Source organism: Culex pipiens, chromosome 3, assembly GCF_016801865.2.
Source record: "Culex pipiens pallens isolate TS chromosome 3, TS_CPP_V2, whole genome shotgun sequence".
NCBI classification, from domain to species: Eukaryota; Metazoa; Arthropoda; class Insecta; order Diptera; family Culicidae; genus Culex; species Culex pipiens.
This window is the reverse complement of record NC_068939.1, coordinates 185,727,316-185,754,740: the sequence shown is the minus strand read 5'-3', so window position 1 is coordinate 185,754,740 and position 27,425 is coordinate 185,727,316. Positions and strand designations below refer to the sequence as shown.

The window sequence follows — 27,425 nt, the reverse complement described above, 5'->3', positions numbered from 1 at the left end:
GCCGTCCAGTCTCAAGACACAATTCATAGCGAGCGGACGCATTCCGATTCCGATTCCGGCAGCCGGTTACAGCAACCGTTTTGCGTTGCATCATATTCATCATTAGCCAGAGCCGTCGTGGCATCCTCCTCGGGGTTTTTTGGTGGCCGCGTGGGAGGCAGGAAGAATTTACGAAAAAGTGCATTTTTTTTTGTTGGGTGATTTGCTTCCGTTCTGGAGGTATCTTTGCGGAATTGGCAAAAGATAACCGTTACCAAGAATTGAAAAGGAAGAATAGTGGATTCAGTTGTGTTTGATTTTTCCGTTGCAAAAAAAAAGTGTGGAAAAACGAGGAAAAGTGGTGAACCAAATTACATTTTTGCGATTCAAGACAAGAGGTATAATTTTTGGTGTGATTGATCAGCTTGCGAGTGTGAATGTGAGTGTGTGTGTGTATGTGTGTGCTTGTACGTGTGTACCAACAGTTTCAAGGAGGAAATTTCTACTTCTTGCAGTTGTTGTTGAGAGTTGTTGAGCGGACGGAATAAGGTCCAGCACTCGAAGATCATCTTGTCCCAGCATCCACAATTCAACAACTCGCGCGCGCGTCAGCAGGCAGGCCCAGAAGACCAAGAAAAGGCAGTTTGGCGAGTTTCTTGGGGAGCCTGTGAAGCGCATCGCATTCCGAGGCGCACCAGCCACGAGAGTGGACAAGTGGAGGAAAAATAACGGTAAGAACTGAACTAGAATCGAGCCACACATTCAAATCAACCTGGATCTCTGGTGTGATGTGGACAACACGCGGACAGGTTCAACGCACGGAAGTGTGAGAGGTGCTAATGGTTGCGTTGCGTTTTTTTCAACGTTATAATATTCGGGATGTCGTGACAACTTTTGATTATCGACTTCTGAACGCGCCCGGGGCTCGTATTTAGGTCATGGCTTATAATTTGGGAACCGTTGTCCGTTATTATGATTAAGACGGGGTTTTCCTTGTAGCTTTCATGGGGTCAGAAGTCGATTTTTTAGAAATGTTTTCGTATACATTATACTCTATCATTTTTGATAACTTTGCTGTGTCACATAAAAAAAATCTTGATCTTGAATGATCTGAAAAATATGAAGTCATAAAATCTACGAAATGAAAACACATTTTAATATGGGTTAGTTAATATTTTAATTTTAATCTAAGTTTCTCCCAAAATTATAAAAAAGCAAAACGTTTCCAATTTGATTAAAAATGGTAAAGTAATCATTTAAAATGTATTTTAAACAAGTGATTTTTTCGATTAAAATTTATACGTTTGAGAATTTTATTTAAATGTGTAGAATCCGAATGTTGAAATTAATTTGTACTAGATATGTAAACAAATTACAGCATTTCAATGAACGTGTTTTTAGAAATGTTTAATCTGTCTGAAATATCTTTTTTTTTCTTTTTAATGCCCAACATTTTGTAATTATTGTCAAATGCCGTTTTTGAAAACAATTTAAAAACAGATTTTTGAAAGTTCATATTTTGTTTTTCAAGCGATTTAACTTTGATAGGATTTCAATTTGGTTTTGGAATATTTTCCAACAGTAAAAGATTATTATTTCTTAAACATATACTGGGGTACGCCACACCAAGTTCATGCACTATTTTGGAAAAAAAGTTTTTCCGATAGTGTTTAGAAAAATAATTACGTTATAAATTATTAGTTTAAATTCCGGGGTGACTTTGATAGTTATAGTTTTTTTTTACTTTAATCATATTTAAGATGTAACCGATGTAATCATATTTAAGATGTGACCGAGCCACGTAGTCTAGTGGTAACGCTTCCGCCTCGTAAGCGGTAGATCGGGGATCAAATCCCGGCTCGGACCAACACAACTGGTGATCTTTTTCCCTTCTGGATTCGATTGCTTAGTAAAGGGAAGGTAGTGTATCGTCACAAACTGGACCTTATCACGACACCTTAGGGAGGCGACCTATGGAATGTTAACATTAACCTTACCATGTTAACATTAAGTTGAGAAAGAAACTGCCACTGAATCCGCTTTGTAAATGCCGGGCCCGATACTCTTCAAGGGTGTTCCCCTCAGGAACTGGGAAAGATTTACTTTTACTTTTATATTTAAGATGTTCAAACTTTATTTGTACCATCACTAAAGTAGTTGATATAGTTTTTAGAAAAAAAATCCATGTTTATATTTAGTTAACTAAGTTTATAAGCTTTTTAACAAAAAAGATATAAATTTTAGGTAAAATTGATATAAAGTCGGAATTTTGCCAGAAATTTGTTAAAATTTGTTTTGTTTTTAAAGCTATCGATTTAAATTGCATTTCATACTAAATTCGAAGACGAATCAAAAGTTTTCACATTTCACATGAAATTTGTTCAATTGAAATTGCCTATAAATTTGGAGATTTAGTTTTAATTGTGTTTCAAAAACACATATTATTTATTATTTACTAACTTAACCTTCTCCTAGTGGAAACTTGTCCAAAGAATCCGAAAATGCATTCCGTTTTCCGATTCAAAATCATGTTCATTGAGAAAATAATGACACTTTGAGAAGTTTAAAATAATGAATTTTATCAACATCTTCGTAACTATAGTTAACCAACTTTTTAAACTTTTCAAAATTTTATGAATAGTTCTTTTTGAAGAACTATTCCGTACGTATTTTAATTGTTCTTTTCATTTTGCGGAAAAATCGCAAACCTATCAAAGTCACCCCGTTTTACGGTACTGTACCAAATCTCAAATCTTTTTTAACTGTTCAATCGTGCTAAAAATGAATATCAACGCAGGAAAATGCATGTTCAATTACTTTCTGTTAATTGCAAGTCTATTTTCATTGACATTTTGAGTTTTTTTTAGCTAATATTGAAGCGAGGGAGGTGGGAGGGGTTTGATCTTTGAAAAATATTTGCAACGGCCTTATGCTACTGTTATAAATTTCCTAAATATTAAAAAATTGATGAATTCAAAATTTGAAAAAAAAGTTCCTTATTTTAAAACAAACAAAAATTTTATTCAATATGTTTTCGCCCCCCCCCCTTCTCATTTTTTTTAGGGAAATTGTAAAGGGGGAGGGGCATAGAAATTGTATAGCCTTATTTGATTCTTATAACTACATTTGATTCAGAAAAATCTCTGGAATTAATACTTTAGTTCAAGAATAAATTTCTTAAAAAAATTTAAGCCTTGAAAATTGGGCCGTCGCAATTTTTTTTTCAAGATTATTTCGTCCGACTGAGAAATTGAGGCCAAATTTTTTTTCTTAAACTTCAGAATTTTAATGGAAATAGAAATCTTATCATTTGCTCGGCGAAAACAATGTCGGCAATACTTAGATATTTTGTAAACTAATGATTGTAAAACAACTGGGCAAGGGTAAAATGCATTTTGTAACTCTTTTTTATATTCAATAATATCATGGCTTGATATTTCAAATTTTTTTTTCAATTTTTGCCTCAATCTAATCATTAAAGATTTTATTAAACAATTTTCAACGGCTATTGTGTTAAACTACTTGACACAAATAATTTCAAAGAACATCAAGGAAAAAAATTAAATGCCTTTCCTAATGCAACTAAGGGTAAATGCATCTATTATGGATTAGGATTTACTCTTAAGATCTTTTCGGATCAAATGCAACAAGAACCATCGATATAAGTTAAAAATATGTCATGATACTTTTTAAACATTTCGGCTAGTAACCAGTAAACTGCTTCGAGTACAGTTTCCATTGTTTGTTTTCCTTTTGCGAAGACCTGAAAATTGGTAGACACTTAAAGGAAATAACATATTTAATTATTTAGAAATAGAATAATTGATATCACGTGGATAATTTTTTTTTAAAGAAATTAATCTATTATTTTAAATTTTAGGATTTAATTTCAAGAAATCCAAATAATTTTTATTTATTTTTTATTTGTTCTCTACATAGACCTTATGTTAATAAGACACAGTTTTCTAGAACATTTTTTCACCCACGTGCTGACGAGTTAAAGGTCAAATCGCCAGGGATTAATTTTTCCCACTCTCTCCAAAAGGCTTACAAAAGGTTTCTCCAGATAAAATCTTCACAGAAAAGAAAAAGAATTTTGGAAGGTTCAATTTTTGGTGTGTTGAATATTACCTACCTCTTTTTTGAGTAATATTATATTTTTTGTGTAGAGCCTGCGACTAATTATAGGAATATTGTGGTATGTAATATTACATAAACATGTGTAAAATTGTGAACCTGATGAAAATTCACCAAAATCGGTTGAATTCGCTAGTTGTTGATACAATTTTGTGTTGCTACACGTCTGCTGTAACAAGGTAGGACGTATCACAAGATAGTACACAAGTAACGACATGTCAACAAATTTACAGTTTATATTATTTGGCAAATTGGGAATAAAACATTCTGGGCATTCTGAGAGAGGAATTTCTGGGGCAATGATTTTCGGGGAAGTGGATTTTTTGGAGATAACAGATTCGGGATAGTGGGATTCTAGGATAAGGGTTAGCAGGAAGTGAGCAAACAAGTTTCCATTAAAAAGTTTGCTGAATAATTTATTTAAATAGTGAGACACAACAAATTAGATGAAAATAGGACCGAATCCTTAACTTGCCTAACATATGAGTTTTCCCTATTAATGCCAAATTTATCCAAACTGAAATAAATAAAGAGTCCGATTTGCGATGCCTTTCCGTCGGGTCGCAGGGTCTTTTCGCGTTCGTCGTCGGTATAATAATACATAATACCGTTCAACAAACACTATGATTTTGCGTCGCATCATTATCTTCTATGATGAATCCTGACCTCACACCCTATCCTACTAACACATTTTCAGGTTCCTGGCGTTGTAGGGTGTAAGCACAGAGTAAATCAGCTGCCCTTGTAGCAACCTGCTCTAACTAACATTCCCGTCCCTTAAAATCGAGATCTACAAACTGACATGGCGGGCGCCGTTGGTGGCCAATGACTGTGACCTATTCGCAACTGATCTAGTTTTGGCAATCATGGTGTTTTATCTGTTCGTCGCATTCATATACATGCTGTTGATAAGGGAACCACCACTAGATCGTCGAAGCCTATGATCAGTAGTGCTGAAAGGATATTACGGTTCTGTTCAGCAACGGAGAAGGACAACCATGGGTGGTCTCTCATGCTCATGCTCATGCTCAATTTATCCAAACTGAAATGAATAAAAAATCATTCACTGAAGTGTTAGGAAATTTGAATTTATAAACTTATGATTATACAAAAAGCAAAATCGCGTGTGAAATTTTATAATAACATTTTTCTCATCTCAACCATCGTTAAGAGGTTATGCTTTCAGTTTCCAAGGTTGATCACACGTTTTGCATGACTTGCGGTAAGAGTTGCTCGCGTAACATCGGACTTATGCGCTATAATCTACAATTAAATTTCTTCCACATATCGGATGTACGCGGCTCAGTAACGAGCGCTAACATTCGTAATATTGGTGTTTATATCATTATATTGTCTCTGTTCGCCAATTTTGTCCGATCCATCGACGACTGATCAGTTAGCAGCGGCGATCGTCGATCGGTCGGGAGAGCAAAAGATTTCTTTTTTTTTATCTATATATCACTAACAAACTTCAACCACCCAATAATTTCACGTTCAGGCTATAATTCGCCAAATGCTGCAATTACTCAACGCAAATTTTTGCCTTCCACCGTCCAGCCGTAACAGCAACAGCAGCAGGTTGTGGAGCATTTGTGCAATCGGTCCAAAAAAATAGGTCACACGGCCGTCAACGGACACAAAAAAAAAGCAAAAATTAATAGGAAAATCTACCGGAACAGGCAACTCAACGGCTCAACAGCTCATCGCACGCATCATAATCCATACACACACACACGGCGCGGTGGCTTAGAGTCCCGAAAAGGCCTGCTGGCCGCCAAGTGGAGTGTAGAACTTGGGGAACCAGACTCGGGCGCGCATCGTGGCACTGCCGGTTGAACTGATGAGCTGGAACAGGTACCGTTTCATTTCTTACGCGATTGCGCGCGCGTTCGACTATCAAACGGTTGTTTTCTTTTAGTGGAACACCAACTTCAACAACAACATACGTGTGAGCACAGGCAAGTAGACAAACAAATCAATCGCAGAAGAATCGGCACACATCGGCTATTAAACGAATCCCAAAACAAATAGAGAAATCATTTAAACATTCCGCTATTGGCGCTAGTTGATGGGAGAACACTTTGGGGCTGACAGTGTACCGTCAGGTGGTGTGACTTTGAGCTATTTGAATGTTTTTCGATGAATCGCCGCAGATTCATTCGTTGTGCCAACTTCACTGCCACAAACAGTAGAACTATAAAAAAAGCAAAAACATCAGTTACACACCCGTCGAATCGAATATTTTTTCCGAAACCCCATTCAAATCGCCGGGAGAAAGCGCCCCAGGGTGTCGCTGGAACGCGTAAAGAATTTCTGGTAGCACAAGCGACGAACCCCTGTTTCGATAAACTTGGGAGACTTGCGATTCGATCTCCCGGTTTGTTGTGGTTGTTGTTGGTCTCCGACTGAATCACACTCACTCTCTGGCGGTCAAACAGGTTGGGACAAAAAGTGGCACAGCCGGTTGTAGGTGGACGACCGCTACAACAGGTCGTCTCAAAATTAAGGTTACCATGAAGCATTCGGGTGACATATTTCGGAGCACATTTTTCTTCTCCGTCGAAAGTAAAATTGCTCGATTTGATCGATGTAATTCCGTCTTTGATGGAAAGCGGCGAAAATTTTTAATGCATCGCTCATTTTTGCAACACTCACGTGTCGATTTTCGACGATTGCGTTGGTGTGGTTTTTGTGTTGCGTCGGGTTAAAGTGTGCAAATTGTACTCTTTTCTCTCCCCGCTTGTTTGATGGTGGCAGGAAGTACTCGCGATTTGTTGGTGTAATTTTTTTGGTCTATACTGAATTGACGGTACGTTTTGTATGAACGTTATGATGAATGGACCTAATTCAGGTGGAACATTAGATTATTTTCTCATTTGTTTTTTGTTGTGGTCAGTGGAAGTTGTCATTAAACAGGTGGTTTATAATCAGGTTGATTTAACGGGTTAGGTAACAATTGTTTGCAAAATTGAATCGAATTTAAATTGTTCGAGGAGTATCTGCGAACAATCTTGTTGAGTTTATTTGACCAACAATGCCACATTAAGTTGAGTTAATAGTGGCAAACAACAATAATCTTCCAAAAATCATGTCAAGTTCATAAAGTAAATTTTGATCCCAAAAATAATTTTATTGGTTTTTAATGCACCTCGCCACAATTCAGACCCCCAACCCCCTCTCTTCACAAATATGAGTAATATTTCAGGAATATCTTACATCATAACAAGATTTTTCAAAGTTGAAACATTGAAAAACTCATTAAAAACCTAACTTAATCCACCTATGTGGTTGATGCCTTCCTCACTTCTTACCAAAAATGGGTAATATGAGTGGTTTCAGCTTTTTTTAGATCCAGAAAAAAAGAAAACAGTATTTAAACTTCATCATCCCGGTACGAGAATCGAACTCACGACCTCTGGATTGGAAACCCAGCACGCCGCTAGTCGAAACCCATCTCCTACCGGTCAGTATTCCCAGTGAGTAGAATTACTCTTTGAAGGGATCTGACTTTGCCGAGCCAGACAGGAATCGAACCCATCACCTTCCGCTTACAAGGCGAAACCCGTAACCTCACGGCCATGGAAGCTCGGCGCTAATGTGGTAATAACTAGAGGCAGGGTTGTCAGATCTTCAATGTTTTGAACTCATTGGAAAGGCCTCTCAATTGCCTAACCAGCGATGGGTCGGATGATGGATTCGGACATAGTTTACATACATTTAAGTGAGATCCGGCTTCCAAAAAGTACATCAATATCACTTAAGTGGCATTATCTCGAGACAGGGTTGCCAGATCTTCAATGTTTTGGACTTATTGGAAAGGCCTTTCAATTACCTAACCAACGATGGGTTGGATGATGGATCTGGACATAGTTTACATACATTTAAGTGAGATTCGGCTTCAAAAAAGTAAATAAATATCACTTAAGTGGTCATAACTCGAGACAGGGTTGCCAGATCTTCAATGTTTTGGATTCATTGGAAAGGCCTTTCAATTACCTAACCAACGGTCGGATGATGGGTCAGGGCATCGTTTACATGCATATAATTGAGATCCGGGTATTTGTGAAAACACATTTTTATACATAACTTTTGAACTAGTTATCGAAACTACAAACAATTCAATAGCGATGTATGGGACCCTAAACCAAGTCGAATGCAACTGGTTCGATCAAAATCGGTTCAGCCAGTGCTAAGAAAACTTGGCAAGAATTTTGACACATATATATACACACACACACAGACATTTGTTCAGTTTTCGATTCTGAGTCGATATGTATAGGTGGGTCTTCGAGCTTTTATTAAAAATTCATTTTCAGAGCAGGATTATAGCCTTACCTCAGTGAGGAAGGCAAAATTGTATAGAATACGTTGAATTTCCAAAATGTCACAATAATTTTCCAAATCACGAAAAATCCAAAGTCTCTATATTGCCTTTTTTCAATTAAAAATAAAATTTTATTGAAATATTCCTAAAATTCAATAAGTCCTAAAAACCACAGTAAAACTTCAAAAAGTCTTATCAAAATAATTTTTCTAAATGTTCAAAAATATTTTACTGGTCGAAAGCCAAAATTTTGCAAAGTCCTGAAATTTAATAAATTCTACCAAATATCTTGTCGTGATACGGATCCCGTTAATTTTTTAAGTGCCGGAACGATTTTTGTAGGGGGTATATCAATATTATTAAAAACGACTTTCGAATTTCAACATTTCAATGAAGACGTTTTGTTAGGGACATTATTTAAGGAACGAACTGATGTTTTTGTAAAAATCTGATGATAATTTCCTGTAATTGCGACAATTTTTCCGAAATTATGGTTCAAAGCAAAAATGAACATCAAAATAATTTATCATGTTTCCAAAGTCCCAAAAAAATGCTTTTTTCTGTAAAAAATAAAGAATTCAAAAATATACGAGAAAATTTCAATGTCCAGCATAAATAAAATTAAACTTTAAAATATCAGCTCATGTTGAAAGCATATGAAAATTATTCTTAGTGTCGGAAATTGAAAATTCTGTCAGTGGCTGCAAAATTTGAAATTTGGAAAAAATAAAAATTTCTAATTTTTTGCTAAATCCAAAAAAACTACCACTAACATCTCAATATCAACTGTAGAGAATACAGTAATATATACTTTAAATGATTCGCAGTCGGTTTCAAATGTCGTCATAACTCGAGGAGTTAGAGCAAGATGCGAATAAACAAGCCAAGATAGTTCGAAGTTATCGCCACCATCTCACTTTCCGCCTGGGGTACTATTTTTTTCATGAAAAAAATCATCAATATACCAACAATCAGGCAATCGTTAAATTTTCTAAGAATTTAGCTCCTCAAAGCCGTTCAACTTTAAACCATAACTGAGCCTTAAACTGATTTAGATCGACTGTGGACCGAGATCACCTTGTTTGTAAGAGCGTGTAAGTGGATTTGGCCACTCAAGTTTGGGAATGAACATTTCTGACATTTTAACTTAGTCTTAGGAATCTATGACATTTCCCCGAAACCCACATTCCCGAAAAGACATATGAGCAATTCTCTACGAAATCGGTCTTTTTTCTTCAATTTTAATTTTTGTATTTTTTAATCCGGCTGAAACTTTTTTGGTGCCTTCGGTATGCCCAAAGAAGCCATTTTGCATCATTAGTTTGTCCATATAATTTTCCATACAAATTCGGCAGCTGTCCATACAAAAATGATGTATGAAAATTCTAAAATCTGTATCTTTTGAAGGAATTTTTTGATCGATTTGGTGTCTTCGGCAAAGTTGTAGGTATGGATACGGACTACACTGGAAAAAATAATACACGGTAAAAAAAAATTTGGTGATTTTTTTATTTAACTTTTTATCACTAAAACTTGATTTACAAAAAAACACTATTTTTAATTTTTTTTATTTTTTGATATGTTTTAGAAGACATAAAATGCCAACTTTTCAGAAATTTCCAGGTTGTGCAAAAAATCACTGACCGAGTTATGAATTTTTTAATCAATACTGATTTTTTCAAAAAATCGAAATTTTGGTCGTAAAAATTTTTCAACTTCATTTTTCGATGTAAAATCAAATTTGCAATCAAAAAGTACTTTACTAAAATTTTGATAAAGTGCACCGTTTTCAAGTTATAGCCATATTTAAGTGACTTTTTTGAAAATAGTCGCAGTTTTTCATTTTTTTAAATTAGTGCACATGTTTGCCCAGTTTTGAAAAAAATATTTTTGAAAAGCTGAGAAAATTCTCTATATTTTGCTTATTCGGACTATGTTGATACGACCTTTAGTTGCTGAGATATTGCAATGCAAAGGTTTAAAAACAGGAAAATTGATGTTTTCTAAGTTTCACCCAAACAACCCACCATTTTCTATCGTCAATATCTCAGCAACTAATGGTCCGATTTTCAATGTTAATATATGAAACAATTGTGAAATTTTCCGATCTTTTCGAAAAAAATATTTTTGGAATTTTCAAATCAAGACAAACATTTTAAAAGGGCGTAATATTGAATGTTTGGCCTTTGTGAAATGTTAGTCTTGATTTGAAAATTCCAATAATATTTTTTTCGAAGAGATCGGAAAATTTCACAAATGTTTCATATATTAACATTGAAAATCGGACCATTAGTTGCTGAGATATTGACGATAGAAAATGGTGGGTTGTTTGGGTGAAACTTAGAAAACATCAATTTTCCTGTTTTTAAACCTTTGCATTGCAATATCTCAGCAACTAAAGGTCGTATCAACAAAGTCCAAATAAGCAAAATATAGAGAATTTTCTCAGCTTTTCAAAAATATTTTTTTCAAAACTGGGCAAACATGTGCACTAATTTAAAAAAATGAAAAACTGCGACTATTTTCAAAAAAGTCACTTAAATATGGCTATAACTTGAAAACGGTGCACTTTATCAAAATTTCAGTAAAGTACTTTTTGATTGCAAATTTGATTTTACATCGAAAAATGAAGTTGAAAAATTTTTACGACCAAAATTTCGATTTTTTGAAAAAATCAGTATTGATTAAAAAATTCATATTTCGGTCAATGATTTTTTGCACAACCTGGAAATTTCTGAAAAGTTTTCATTTTATGTCCTTTAAAACATATCAAAAAATAAAAAAAATTAAAAATAGTGTTTTTTTGTAAATCAAGTTTTAGTGATAAAAAATTAAATAAAAAAATCACCAAATTTTTTTTACCGTGTATTATTTTTTTCCAGTGTAGTCCGTATCCATACCTACAACTTTGCCGAAGACACCAAATCGATCAAAAAATTCCTTCAAAAGATACAGATTTTTGAATTTTCATACATCATTTTTGTATGGACAGCTGCCGAATTTGTATGGAAAATTATATGGACAAACTAATGATGCAAAATGGCTTCTTTGGGCATACCGAAGGCACCAAAAAAGTTTCAGTCGGATTAAAAAATACAAAAAAAAATCGAATGACCGAAATCCTAGAGAACTGCTCATATCCCCGAATGCCACATCTCCGAAAAGACACTTTCCCGAAATGTCATGTACCCGAAAATCATTTCCCCGAACAATCCATTTCCCCCGAATGGCCACATCCCCGAATGGTGACTTCCCCTAAAAACCATTTTCCCGAATGGCCACTTTCCCTAATATTCCAGGAGTATCAACAACCGCGCGCGCGGTTCTGGACAACGGACATACCCGCCTGACCGGGTTCGGGGAAGTGGCGATCAATGAACGTTCAATTGAACGTTCAAAAAATTCAGAGTTTTTTTTACGAGCGTTTTATTCCAGCTTTTCTTAAATTTTGAATATTTTCCTGGTTTGTGAAGTTAAAGGATTCGAATTCCGGATTCTGAGATTTAGTTACTCCAACTGCCTTTCAAAAAGAACTGATTCCGCCGAATCCAACGATAACTCCGACTATGACAAATGATGTACAGATGGAGAACATCTTGAGCCGAGTACATATTTCTAATTGACAAATCTAAATAGCTGCGTGATGCTAACTTGTCATACGTCGATTTTGGGCCAAATTGAATTAAGAAAGCCATTTTGTGCAGCTCACAATGCCTCATCTTTTGACCTACATAGATACCCAAAATTCGATTTCAATTCTAAGATATTCAATAAAAACCGAAAAATGTCATCTCGTGCTGACTTGACACACTTTGAAAATTGCTGTAGGTGCGACAACAGGCCAAAGAGGTTTCAGATCAGAATGCGTTTGACACACGTACATGTCCGACTACCGTGAACGTTCGTAATTATAACTCCGGACCTCAGCAACCAAATTCAAACAAATTTCAGGACAATGCACCGAATGGTCAACCAAATAAAACGTGTTTGTTATTGTTTACATAGCGTGCTCTATTTTTCGTTAATTCAAGGTCAAACACTAACACGCGTTTTTCTCGGAACGTCAAAAAGCGACAAACGACAATATAGCACGACAGCGTCGATTTGATACATTAATCATTTCGCTTTTTTGCATTTAGTTGAAAATCAAAATACAGTCCAGACTCGGTTATCCAAAGGCCTTGTCAAAAGATCACTTCGGGTAATAACCCCTAAACTACTTTAAAGTGATTTAGTAATTTTAAACCCAAAATGGCGGTGATGAAATATTTAAAAAAATGCATTTTGTAATTCAATAATCAACTATTTAGATTTAACTAAAAAGTTAAACTAAATCTAGAACAAACTGATTCCTGCGCTTCAAGTCGTCGCTTAAAGATATCGTTGCTGTGCAATCCTTACCACGTGGATACCGTTTTGGAAAATTGTGCCTATACAAAAAAAATCTTTTTTATTGAACGCTTTCTTGAAGTTTTCGCGTGGTTTATGAATGACCTTCTTCCGTTATTTGTTTTTTTTTCATATTTAAACACACCTAGGAGAGTTTAATATTAGGGTCAGACTTTTGTAAAAATATCCCTAAAAAACATTTTAGTTTATATCTAAATTAATATCATTCGGGAAAATGGAACTTTCGGGGAAATAACCATTCGGGTATGTGTAAATTCGGGAAAATGACAGTTCGGTACAATGGCCATTCAGGTAAATGACATTCGGGGATATGGAATTTTCGGGAAAATGATTTTCGGGGATGTGGAAATTTCGGGAAATTGATTTTCGGGGAAATGGCACTTTCGGGGAAATGATTTTCGGGAATGTGGAATTTTCGGGGAAATGATTTTCGGGGATATGGGATTCGGGAATGTGGGATTCGGGAATAAGGGATAAAACCAGTCTTAGTCAGCTGTAACAAAACATCAACTGAAAACAATTATATCTCCCCGACCAAAATTCCAATCAAAACTAGACCATCTCGGCAGCACTTTCCCTTCCCAGCCCACCATCAATGTCAACTGCAATGCATTGTATGCAAAAGGCACCACGCCGATTTTCCTATGAAAGACTCCACCCAGACGCGGCATCGTCGCCGCCATCGCTTGTTGTGAATGATAATTTTCTAGTGAAAATTCATTACCCTCGCTGATGATGATCGCATGCCACGCCAGTTTGAAGTGGCAAACACGCGCGCACTCGCATTAAACGAAACCTTTTCCGCGTGAAACTGGGTGAGAAAAGTTGTTCAGGAAAACACTACCGCGGAACGTTATGCCTTTACACGCCTCAAGGAGTGCTCTTGCGCTAGGCAAATATACCAGCAGCAATTTCGGTGCTGCGACGACGGTGACAAAGCCGCCAACGTGGGGTTTGTTTCTGCTTTAATTTTCATCTGAAAATCATCAACTCGTGGTGAGTGTGCTTAACCCACTTTATGTGAAAGCTCGGCAGGGTTTCGTTTTGCTCTTCTCAAGCAGCTGCTGGCGACGGTGATTCGCAACCGTCGGTTCTGTGCTACCGTGGGACCACCACCAAAGTCCGGGGCCTTGGCAATGACCTCGGCGACTCGTGCGGTTATTCCCGGGTCGTAAAAGCGTTGCCATTTCAGGTGTGGCGACGATTCATTTTTGTCAAGTGCCCCGGCTGTGGGAAGACTTTGATGGATATTTGCCGTGTGCTGTGAAAGTGGATAATTTCGGTCGTTTGCCCGTTTTTGCCGGCGCAGACCGTTAGGTTTTCTGGACCGTTTGAAGACAAATAGCGGAAAATATGCACGAAATTGAGCGCTAAAAAGGTGGGAGCCTTAATGAATGTAAATAATTAACAATAAATTTGCAAAAGCATTGACCCAAAACTGTCTACAGTTTTCGAAAGGTTTCCTTTTTTTCATTTTGTGATCTTGAGCAACTAAAGTTGGGTACTAAAGCCCTATGTAAACTTTTATGTACAACAAGTAGGGTCGTGAAGTTAATTTTTTAAAATTGAATTAAAAATCCATTTTAAATTCCATGCGGTCGTTCAAAGGGTCATTGTACTCTGAATAATAAGCTTCATCGTTGGGAACAATAATTTCACAAATTTAAGCATAATTTAAGGACCTTATTCTAAAATAGACTAATCTTAATTTTTTCGAAAGTATTTGGACTATTCTACAATCTCCAATCTCTTGCCTTTCTGTAAGCGGTTGATCGGGAGTTCAAACCCCAGTTTGGACCATCACAAAAACTTCTTTTTTTTCACTTCTGGATTCGATTAGTATAAGGGGCATATTTGTATGACCCAATCTCACATCATAAACCTAATGTCAGCCATGCCCATTAGAGCAACTCTCTACAAAATCGGCCGATTTCGACCATTTTTATTTTTTTTATTTTTTGATTTGACTTAAACTTTGTGGGGGCCTTCCCTATGACCAAATAAGCTATTTTGCGTCATTGGTTCACCCATACAAGTCTCCATACAATTTTGGCTGCTGTCCATACAAAAATGGTATGTAAATATTCAAACAGCTGTAACTTTTGAGTGAATTTTCTGATCAATTTGGTGTCTTCAACGAAGTTGTAGGTATTGTTTAGGACTTTTGAGAAAAAATAGGCACACGGAAAAAAATTTTGCAGATTTTTTTATTTGCTTTTTTTTCACAAAAACTCAATTTCCCAAATTACGAATATTTGATTTTCGAGATTTTTTGATATGTTTTAGGGGACAAAAATCCGCAACTTTTGAGCCATAGAGAAATATGGTCAAAAAATCTGCCGCCGAGTTATGAATTTTTGAAAAAATAGTGATTTTTTGAAAAAATCGAAGTTTTATGCAAAAACAAGTTTGACATTATTTTTTAATGCAAAATGGAATTTGCAATCGAAAAGTACCTTACAGATTTTTTTTATGAAGGGCTCCTTTTTCAAGATATAGCAACCGAAAGTTTGATTTTAGCGAAATATTTGCAGTTTTTCAATTTTTAAAAATAGTGACCATAAGTGACCATTTCTAAAAGTTTTTTTTGAAAAGTTCAGAAAATTTGCTATAAAATTGTCTAAGAAACATTGAAGATTGGACCTCGGGTTGCTGAGATAGAGACGCTTCAAGAAAAAGAAACACGAAAATTGAAGTTTTCTTAATCTCACCAAAATAACCCACCATTTTCTAATGACGATATCTCAGCATCTAATGGTCCGATTATCAATGTTAATGCATGAAACATTCGTGAAATTTTCCGATCTTTTCGAAAAAATTATTTTGAATTTGAATATTTTAATTTTTTAATTAAGACTATCATTTTAAAAGGGCCAAACATTGAATATTACGCCCATTTAAAATGCTAGTCTTGATTTGAAAAATTTCAAAATATTAAAAAATAATGTCAAACTTGTTTTTGCATGAAACTTTGATTTTTTTTCCAAAAATCACTATTTTTTCAAAAATTCATAACTCGGCGGCAGATGTTCAGCATGTTTCTCTATGGCGCAAAAGTTGCGGATTTTTGTCCCCTAAAGCATAAAAAAATCTTGAAAATCAAAAACTACGTATTTTGGGAAATTGAGTTTTAGTGAAAAAAAAGTTGATAAAAAAATCTGCAATTTTTTTCCGTGTACCTATTTTGTTCTCAAAAGTCCTCAACAATACCAAGACACCAAATTGATCAGAAAATTCACTCAAAAGTTACAGCTGTTTGAATATTTACATACCATTTTTGTATGGACAGCAGCCAAAATTGTATGGAGACTTGTATGGGTGAACCAATCACACAAAATAGCTTATTTGGTCATAGGATATGCCCCCACAAAGTTTGAGCCAAATCAAAAAAATACAAATAAAATCCATTTCCGGTTTTGGTAGAGAATTGCTCATTAGCATTAAAGGGTGTCTCTACAACATTAGACAATTGTATGAGTTTTTTTTCACCAGGATAATAATTTGTGTCGGATTTCCCAATCACAAGAAATACAAAGCAGCAGTTTAGCATCATTGGTTAGTCCTAACAAATCTCCAGATAAATTTGACAGGCTTTCATAATGGGTAATTCTCTGCAAACTCATACGAAATCGACAAAAGTTGTCCCGACTCCTCTTGGATTTGTGTAAAATTTCATCTTGAGGTGAAGCCGTTGATCATTTTCGAAGAATTTTCGATCTAAATCAAATGCGTTTAATTCAATTCAATTAGTGTTTATTAGATTTTACCAGTTCTGCTCCAGGATGTTACATTTGCAATTCAGAGATTTGCGTTTAAAAAAATGCGTTTAAAAAAAATTGTTGTATTTAAACATAAGGGGTTTGCTTGTTACCATCATGGGTTATCGCGATTTTGCAAAAAAAAAAAAAACGTTTTGACGTAAATTTATTTGTAATTGCCTGTTTTACAATTTTGTAGAACATTATCATACTCTAAAATATAACCATGCAAAGTTAGACAAAACACGAAATTTTACAATGAAAAATTTTGTTCCTGATGAAAAAATATTTATTGAAGATTTGAAAGTACATTAAATTTCCCATAAAATAACATGTCCCAAAATTATTCATATTTGAGTAATAAAAATGGCAGAAATTTTGAAAGCGTAAGCCGTCTTATTTCGATAGTTCAATAATGCAAGGGGTCGTACAACCCCTCCGTCACAAAATATCGAAAAATGGAGCTCGGCTTAGGACAAAATTACCCCTTAGGACAAAGTATCACGTAAATCAAAGAGGGGTCGGGGCAACTGCTGTGTGAGTTGGCACCGTTTTACATTTATAACCAAAAAATCTAATTTACTGAGTTGTTTATCAAACGTGCTTCATCTCATATTTAATGAGCTGTAATGATGAAAGCAGTTGGATTTCTAAAATCGTTTGAATCTTAGATATCGAAAACAATCAAAATTTTCCATCAGTTACAATCAAAGGTTATTTTCCCCCCTCAACAAAGTAAGAGCGCATGCAATTAATCAATTTGTGTGAGCCAAAAACAACCAATCGGCTAGCTTAAATTAAAATCCACCCAAATATCGTCCCTCTGATTGGCAGCGTGCGGAAACTCTTCTCCAATCACACAAAACACAAAACCGTTCAAGTTCCCCAAAAGGCGGGCCAGTTAATGAACTTGAAAATAGCACCCAGATAATAAAAAGATGACTGATGATGATGGGTGGTGCGATGCTGCTTCGATCGATCAGGTGTGCGTGCTTAGGATGGGGAAAATGAAAAGGAAAACGCGTGGGGAAAGATTGAGAGGAAAGATAGAGACGGAGAAAGATCCAAACCTGCACTATGTTGTGCGAAGGAGCGCGTGTTTACGCCCCGTTTACATGGCCAATAAAGTGGGCCAACGAAGATGGACTTTTTAGTCGCGCGACCAGGTCAAGAACTGGCTTATCATGGTACAAATTGAAAAAGCGGGTTTCAAGAAGAAAGGAAAAACTTTCCTGCAACTCATGGTGCCACGTGATTCTGGAAAATAGGCGTTAATGGGTCGTAAAATGTAATTTCAATCTTTGATGGCGACGACAACGACGTCGTGTGCGCCACTCTTTCGATCAATCTTCGCGGTTAATTATGCAATGAATGGCGCGATTAGTTCGGCCAAACATGGGAAGATCGCATCAACGAGGTTGATACATTTTGTTGACTTTCTCGAACATTCTCTCTGAGGTGGATCAAAATATCATCAATCTACATTGAATCGATATGTGTAGGTCCTAACCAAAACCAAACTCAATTTGTCGACCAGTGTAAGTAACTGTACACTACCGGTACTCATCTGACCGAGAGGTCAACGGCTTGAGCTTGCTGAATCTTTTTCCGACCCACTTTGCGAGATATGGCGAGCGGAACACTCCTTTATTCACACCTTCCATAAGGCACACAACACTTCAGACTTCCTCCGACGGCGGCATGACTCTCATTGTTTGTGTTTATGTTGAGAGACTGTCCGCGGGTCCTCTCGGGACTAGAAAAAAAATGAAGCTCACTACAAAGTGGCTTTCCTCGGGGTACAAAAAGGTGGTACTTTCTACAAAATTATGCTGCGCAGCATCAGCACAGAAGATAAAAAAAAACAACAGCAGCAGCAGCCGATAGTGGCAAAAGCGATTTTCAATGGCTTAGATTCGGATTAGGCTTATTCGGTCGAAGCTACCACCCCTTTCGGTGACCTATATTTCGAGTTGAACGCGTGAACTGTAACTAAACCGTTGGCACCTCGCTGGCTGTTGGTGGTGGATCAGAAGGGTGCAAATAGACGAGCCCAACCGGTGAGTCACGCTTCCGACACTGTGGGAAAACCCTAGAGGGATGCTGGAGTTTAATAGTCTTGGTCTTTGAGTGCTGAACTTAGGTCAAAATTAAATTCGTAATTATTTCAATAGAACTTATAACTTATGAATAGATTTGGATACGGGACTCCTCGTTTAATTCATCTGCATTTAGAAGATTATTTTGAAAAATCGTGTTAATTTAGCTTTTATTGCTTTTATTATTGTTCACAACGATAAAGCTTATTTTTCTGAGTACAATGACCCTTTGTACAACCGCAATGGATTTAAAATGGATTTTTGAATCAATTTAGGAAACAAAAACTTCGCTGCCCTTATTGACAAAAAAGGTCCAACTTGACAGCTCGTTCCAAGGGGACCATAGTTGATCCATCATAAAATGTTGTCTTGTATTTTTTTGCATGAAAATGAAAAAAAAGTGATCAGAAATTGTTTTTAAGCGTGTTTTTTACCGATGTACATACAAATTCACATAGGGCTTTAGAACCCTATTGAGAACAATTTTGTTTGCAAAATGTTGATTTCTAGTGACTTCGGTACAGACCTTGAAGCCAAAAGTATGACTTTTTTTTAAACTCTGAAAGTTGGTGAACCGGCTAGCTCTGAGTGAATAATTACGTAATATATTGCAATACAAAAAAGGTACTTCAGAGTATGCAACAATAAGTAGGTAGATATTAAGAATTCATTGCCCAAAACCAAGATTGAATACAATTTTGGCGAATGATATTCTATTTTATAAGATAATGCGTCAATCCCCAAATGTGTCCGGCGGATGTCCATTTCCAAACCAAGTTCTTTGAATAATCAATCGATAATTAGCTACCAAATAAGAAGCATCACTCATACGCTTTTCTTTTATTCTTAACTCCTCTTCCCAAAAGGCACAACGATGAAGCACAAACCCATACTGCTGTTGTGTCTGCTGGTGGGGCCGGCCCTGGCGAGACCAAATGCCGAACCCATCTACTACCGATCCAACGCCCAGAGCAACCCTCTGGAGGTGACCGAAGAGCTGATTCCGACCACCAACGTGCTACCGTTGGTCATCACCGAAGCAGCAGCAAACCGGGAACAGGACCAACCGAAGGCACTCGAGCTGCGGGGCACAACCACGACCGAGGCTCCCGTTACGACGACGACAACTTCGGCACCGGCGACGACCCAGGACCAGAATAGCAGGTATACCAAATTTGCAGAGCCGGACCCGTTGTCTAGCGAAAGCATTATCAAAGATTTTTTCCTCAAAAATTTGGCTAATTTTCAAAAGGAGAATGTTGGCAATTTTGGGGCGATTCCTTCCCTTGTCGAGGAGCCAAACACGCTGCGGTCGGTATCGTTGGCCCCCGTCGTTCAGAGCAGCCCGATTTGGGGCGATCCGGGTCCGGATGGTCGGGATCCGCAGTACAGCTATATGAACGTGCGTAAGAAACCGATTATTCACAAGATTATTACCAAATGGTCCGACAAGACGCAGGACGCTTTTAACGTTGACTTTACCGGTCAGCATGGGATTGTTACGCCGGGTCACCTGTTGGGTAACTTTGCCGGGACGACGGGGTTCATAGCGTTTCCAACGGCGACACCCGTTCCGATTATTATTGTAACGAAGCCGGTCTATCCGGAAAATACGAATCAACAGATTGAGTTGTCCCTGATGGACAATGGATATTCTCCCGAACCGGAACGGGACGTAGTTTATCAGAGTGAACCGCAGAACGATGGTTACCAAGTTCAGCAAGATCCCATTAATTCTGGATATTCAGAACCTCCCAAGCAGGTCGTCAAGAAGAAAAAGAAAAAGAACAAGAATAAAACCAAAAAGCCCGAAAAGCAGCAAACCAAACCGGAAGCGTCAGACCCCGACCGGCCAGACGCCGCCTACTGGAATGACCAGGTTGAACAGCTTGAGCCCAGCGGATGGCAGCAGGGTGACGATCAGTACGAGGAGAAAGATCCTTACGCGGACGCCGTTGGAGCACTCAAAGATCAGCCCGTCATCGAATGCAACGGCATCCGAATTTCGGTGAACGGCAAAGAGGCTTGCGATGAGATTGAGGTAACCATCAACCGGGTGGATGAGATAACGAAAAATGGCTTTGTGCCGCCACCGCTGATTCCGCTAATTCCGCCAGTGGTGCCAGTTGCTCCGGCTGCCGTGGCAGCTGATCCAGTTGTGGCCGCTGGAGCAGCAGGGGGTGCGGCAGCGGAACCTTCAGCTGCGTTGGCCGCTCCGGTTGCGAATGATGCCAGCCTGTTCGCGGCTCCATTGGATCCTTTGGCTGCGATTCCACCGATTCCCCCAGCCTTTCCCGGTCCCATCTCCTTCCTAACCTCACCCATAGGGAACCTCATGAACAACATCATGCAACCGACGCGCCTCGGCACAGGACCTGGCACCGCGGGCAACAAAAACAAGCACAAGCCCCACGAGGAGGACGCCGCGCTCAACGATGGTGGCAGTTCGATGCTGACCGATACCTCGCACGCCCTGTTCGGAATGCTGGCCGCACTGTCCGCCATGACCCCGATGAACATCATTGTGATGGCGCTGGCATCACTGCCCGTAATGGCACTGGTCATGGCCGGAGTGGGTGCCGGAATGTACATGTACTCCAAATTCACACCGCCAATCAAAAACTACAGCACGATCGTGGTCAAGCGACCGCTGCCGGTGATTCCCTCGTCGATCCATCGGTACAAACGTCCGGTGAAGGCCCCGTCCAGTGGCGGGGGAAGCTCCGGATGGTTCGACTTTAACGACATGTGGTCGAACATTGGCTGGACGGCCGATGACCGGCGGGGTGTGGGAAAGGGCAGGAAACCTCCGCAGCGACCCTTGCGGGGCCAACCAGCGTACCGACTGAGTCCGTACCGGGGGCACAGGGCAAAGTCTGCGTCGGCTACGACAAAAAGGACAGGGCGGTAGAGTTGGACCTGACTGTTGTCACGGGGTTTTTGGCTTGATTGTGGAAGTACCTTTTGGTAGAGTTGTTTTATTTTGTCTAAACCCGACTATCCAAAGTCTGCAAAAAATGTCAAGTTGAATAATCGAATCATTAAAAAATTATTCTCTTATTTTGGTTCCTTGAGCGTGACCTCAAACGTGATTTTGGAAATTGTAATCCAAGATGGCGTCAAATATGGGAGTTGCATCATGCAATGAATCTTACTTATTAAAAAATACGAAAAATGTTTTTTTTTAATGATTCGGTTCGAGGGATTACCTGAATACCTTCGGATAATCCAAACTTTGCATAATCCAAACTTCGGATAATCGAGGCTTCTGATAATAGAAACTTTGGATAATCAGGGCTGTGGATAATCGAGTCTGGACTGTATTTCAAATTAAAAACACTTATAGCATCAACTAAGCCCATCAAGTGAGGTTATAAACCCGTGTGCAATGGTCATGCCAAAAGTCAACCGCGTGTGCGTAAAAACGGCAAAGAAAAAGCGACAAGGGAAGGACCGCTTTCGCCAAAATACAAACAAAAAAAACACCTAAAGTGCCAATCGACAAACGAACCGCAACACAAACGACAAAAAAAAACATTTAAAGACAAAAACGACAAATGCTCTCTAACATCAAATTTCCCTTTGCCTAAAAAGAGGAAGCAACCACATAACCAGGTGGAACCGACAAACACAAAAACGAAAATAATTAGACGCAAAAATTGCAAACTCCTAAAATGAAACGCATAAAAACTGAGACAAAAACCAGCAACGAATTGATGACCTCGAAAGTACTACATTAAATGTAGCAGTGTAGACTATCTTTGATAAGCGAATAATTAACCCCAAAAGAAGTAGCATATTTAACAACACATTAGTCGGCTTAATTTTGCATTTTCCCACCCCTTTCTCGCATCTCTCTCTTCTATTTCCACCTTTTTTTCGCGCAAAACACCGGTATCGAGCTCTAATCCATAAAAACAATACATATTTCCAAACCCCCCTTCTCAAATTGGGCTGTATCATCACTTCTTGCATGCGCTGTTGTATTAATCTGTACCAATTTTCTCGTTCACTTCCCTCATGAAAAGTTCACTGAAAAGAGAGAAAAAAAAAGCATCAAAACATATCCATACATCATGTGAGTGTGTTACACCTTTTTGTCAGTTTTATTAGTTCCTCATTTGATAGGCAGCACCAGTTTCCGTTAGAAGAGAAGAAGTTGAACGAAAGAGAAAAACAAAATACCTGAATGATGAAGAAAGTGAAAGAACAATGCAAGAGATAAGGCGCGCCATTAAAAGGAAACTAGAGTTGCGATTTTTCCTTCTTTTCTCTCGCTTCTACTTCTTCCGGTGCACAATTTAGCACCGTTGGCGTGTGGGAAAATCTTTCCCACCCCCCGACAAAGAAGAAGACTTCACCTGGTTAATAATGCTAATTTGATTCCGTACTGCGGAGAGACAACAGAAGCGCGCACCTGGGTGAATGCTATAATTGCTGTGAGATTAATGTTACTTCTTTTCCACCCCCGGCGGCGGCGGCGGCAACAACCAGTTTGCTGGCTGCAGTTTTTTATTTATTAGTGTAAATTATCCCCCCGAGATAAGCGAGATGAAAGCCGATGACTTACTGACTGACTTAAGTGTGACACACGGGTTTTCGTCGTGATTACAGTCTTGGCAGTCCGGTTTTCTATCGAAAGTTGGGCGCGGAAAAGTAGGCCTGGGATTTTCTTTCATTGTCATCAAATGAGTATTTTCAAATTTTCTCACTCACTCAACGTCCTCGTACATCGTAGTAGCATGCTCACCGATCGTAGACCCATCTCCCATCTAGATTTCACGACATTGAACGTTGAGGCAAAAGCTGAAAAAAAAACTCAAGAGTTAGGCTACTCTGATTTCGAATCCTGTGAACGTGTTCTCTCTTTCTCATCGTAGTGTAGCGATTAATGATAGAAAAGTCACCCCACATTTAGTTTGTGAAACCTCGAATAGTATTATTAGCGATTAATAACATTGTAGTAGTAGCATGTAAGACATTTTAACAAACGAAAATCCATGTCAATCGAGTACTTTTAACAACTAACATTTCACCAATAAACAATTTCCCAACATGCTTGGAAATCAAAACCAGCGTTTTAATCCCCAGCTTCGTTCGCCCGAAGTTCTCTAACTGATAACAACAAAAATGCATGATCGCTTACAACCTGTCCCTTCATAATTTCTTCATCTGCCGTCGGTTCCGTTTTCTTCACATCCGCACGGAACCGATCCTACCTGCATGCTCTCTCGGTGGCTCTACACGACTTGATCACGTTTTCTAGAGCCAAACTCTACTTACTTTCATTGCAGCCCGTTGTTCAAACGGCCCGAGGTCCCACTGAAGACGAAGGTTGGCACGTCCGGGTATGTGGTGTCGACCAGCACGAAGATTTTGACCAGTGCCGGGTTGCACCAATCGGGCAAAGCCAACGACCAGCCGATGGTTCACTATGAAATGTACAATGCTCACGCCGGAGTGGCGGAGCCCATGTCCGAGGAAGAGTACCACCACGAGCTGAGCAAACCCACCGATCGTGGCCACATCCGAATGAATCCTACGACCACTCCGAAGGAGGGTCTGTCCACGTGGGTTCTGCTGAGCGGAAGTAACTCGGTCACGTCAACGGAGTCCAAGAAGGAAGCCAATTCAACGAAGCGTCCGTTTACCAGCACTACCAGACGTCCAGCTACCACCAGTGCACGTAAGCCGTTGACGACACCTCGTCGGAAGCCCGTCGCCAGCACTCGTACAACTCCGGCCGTGTCTCAGGAGACGAACGAAAAGATCAGCAAGCTAATGTCCCGTCTCAAGGTGGTCGCCGGAGCTCTGCAGGACAATGTCAAGCAGCAGCGCGTTGAGGCATCTACCGTGAGAAGTGAACCAGTGGTCAAAAAGACCAAGAAGACCACCACGACGACAACCACTACGACGACCACAACTCCCGCTCCAACGACCACCGAATTGGCCACCACTGAAGTTACGGCCGTCGATGATGAGGAAAATGCGCTGGAAACCTCGACTTTCCTGATTCTGGAACCGAAGGACGCCATGTTTGATCTGCCCGAGGATCGTTCACCCTCCAAGACCACCAAGAAGAAGACTTCGCGCAAACCAACCGTACCGGCTACCAAGAAGAAGACCGCCACCAAGAAGAAGAAGCCCGAAGAGAAGGACTCCGGCTTGATCAAGTTGAGCGAGAAGAAGCCTCCGTCGAAGAACAAGCCCATTTCGGCGCAGATCATGAACTACCTCTCGCGAGAGGTGATGCCAACGGTTGGAGTCGGCTTGGTTGGGCTGGTCATTACGGCCGGACTGGCATCGTACTTCCTCGGAACTCCACTGACTGCGGCGCTGCGTCGATCGGACGAGACCAACCGCAAGGACGATGTGTACTACTCCAACTACGAGGACTACGCCGGGCAGGACGGTCAAAACGAGGAAGAAGTGTTTGGCAAGCTGATCGCCGGCATGCCAGATCGTTCGTACTACCGTAACAACCTGCGCCGAAGAACCAGCCAACCACTGCGCACGGGTCATCAGTATGGAAATTACCACGTGCAGAGCTACTCCGCCAACAAGTATCCACAAATCAACTACAGAAACCGAGCCCCGCAACCAGCATACGCAGGAACTCCGGAGATGTACGCGACTTACAACCGCAACGTACAGGCCAAGTCGCACAACGAGTTCTTCTACAACACTCCGCCCAGTTTCTACACCAAACCCAGCTCACCGGTCTACGTGACTCCAGAGAGCACATCATCGACCACCCAGTCCCCCCAGACCACCCCGGAACCAAACACGTCCGAGATGGCCGATGAACTGTCCGAAGAGCACGAGCTGCTCCCAAATCCGGCAGCCTACTCGGCGGCAGAACACAACCCGGAGCAGCACGCTCACTACGACACGGCCCACTCGCAGTTCGTGGTCGGAAGTGTGTACCAGGACAACAGCATGATGGACATCATCACGTCGGCACCGGTCCCGGAGCACGGACCTCGTCGTCGCAAGCGCCAGGCGAACAGCGATGAAAACGAGCTGGACAACGAAATCGCCGTGCCAAACGAGGACGAAAAGAAGCCGGTGTCGACCACGACCTCCACCGTTGAATCGGTGACCACCGAGAAGGTCGATCTGACGCCCACCACCGAGCACACCATCACGTGGCAGCAGTTGCTCCGGAACACCGTCGAAATGAAGCTCGTCATGGGCGTGAACCTGCTGCAGCAGATGACGTCCCAGTTCCAGCAATATCTGACCGGAGTTCAGCACCGCGTTGAGCAAGAATTTAACCACACCACCGTCGCACATTGAAGAAGTTCTTCGCATAATTTTATCCTTACGGCATTTAAGAAACACCCACACACATAAACACGTGTTCATACACACACATACACACAAGTACACACGTGCAGATCAAATGAGAGATATAGAATGAATGAAGCCGGCGCTCAACTCCCTTAAAACACGAGTTTCAGGATTAAATTCTCGTTTTCTTAACCTAAAAAATCAAATTAACAAACCAAATTTCAAACAAACGTTACGTCGTTTGCGAACGAGTCTCTTCTTAACCTGACCCCAACAGAATGAGAATTTTCTCCTGATCTCGTAGCATTCCGACAAAAAGAAAAGAAACGGGTTGAGCCGGATTTGTTCGCCGCCGCAGCTGCCACCCGGTGGACCGGTATCGAGCTTTGCGTTGAGAGTGGCCGCTGCTGTGCGGGGATGTTTTATTTTTAATTTTATTTTGGCCTGTCGGATTTCGAACGGATCATTCGTGTTTGCACCCACCACCCACTCGCCGTGTTTCCCCCCCTCCCAGTTATCACAGGCACCGTAATCGTTAAGTCACTTCGGAGAGAGTGTGAGGTGAGAGCATTAACGCTAGAATTTATTGATGGAAAAAAGGCAAATAAAGAAAAACAAGAGTGAAAGAAACGGCGGTGTTTTGATTGTTTTTATTGTTTCAGCATTGTTGTACATACGGAACGGAATTTTCGTGTTTTTTTTTGCACTGCGGAAGTAAATTATTTATATGAACTCATATTTATTTTATACGATACTTTTACATTAATAAATAAATAAATAAAACGAACAGAAGCGTGGAAATATATTTTAATCAGTCCAAGTTCGGAATCTAACGCTAAAATGTGTCTAAAATAAGTAAAGCACGCATGGTTTTTGATTTTAAGCGGAAAGAGTTCGAGAATAATTTGAATGTCATAACAATCAGTGAAATGGACCAAAAAGAAAGCCCATTAGTAAATCAATCATCAGAATGCAAAAGGAGAAACAAATAGTTATGGCCAAGCTCGATATTTTCTTACGAAATTCATTTTCACGTAAATTTTACAAATCACATAGAACTAAAAAATCGTCAAGCGTAAGCGTAAGTCAACGAAATGATGCTGAAAATCACTTAATCAACGAATGTCCATACTCCCATCTAATTTCAATTAGTTGAGAGGCAAAAAATCTAGGATACTTCATTAAAGATCGTTATTACTATTGTATGAATTATGAAGTTAAATCTGATTTTTAATGTTCAAAATAACCTTAATTTTGGTTTAAATGAGAACGTGATTTTTATGTGTACGTCATTTTACGCCTTTATTTAAACTATTTCATGCAACTATCAGGTTCAAAGGTACCTAGGTTTCAGCTATGTTTTCGTACATTGTTTTGATATTTTTGATTGGTTTCTGTCACAACAGACATCAAACAGCAAAATGA

The 27,425-nt window shown here is 39.3% G+C and overlaps 1 protein-coding gene across 1 annotated transcript; it reads left to right on the top strand.

The window, feature by feature from the left end:
* Positions 1–26,792, top strand: LOC120423230 (location of vulva defective 1-like). Its single transcript, XM_039586938.2, has 4 exons — positions 1–377; positions 495–710; positions 19,574–19,871; positions 24,002–26,792. The coding sequence occupies exons 3-4, from the start codon at positions 19,582–19,584 to the stop codon at positions 26,004–26,006; spliced, it is 2,295 nt and encodes a 764-aa protein (XP_039442872.1). The 5' UTR covers positions 1–377; positions 495–710; positions 19,574–19,581; the 3' UTR covers positions 26,007–26,792.
* The last annotated feature ends 633 nt before the right edge of the window (positions 26,793–27,425 follow it).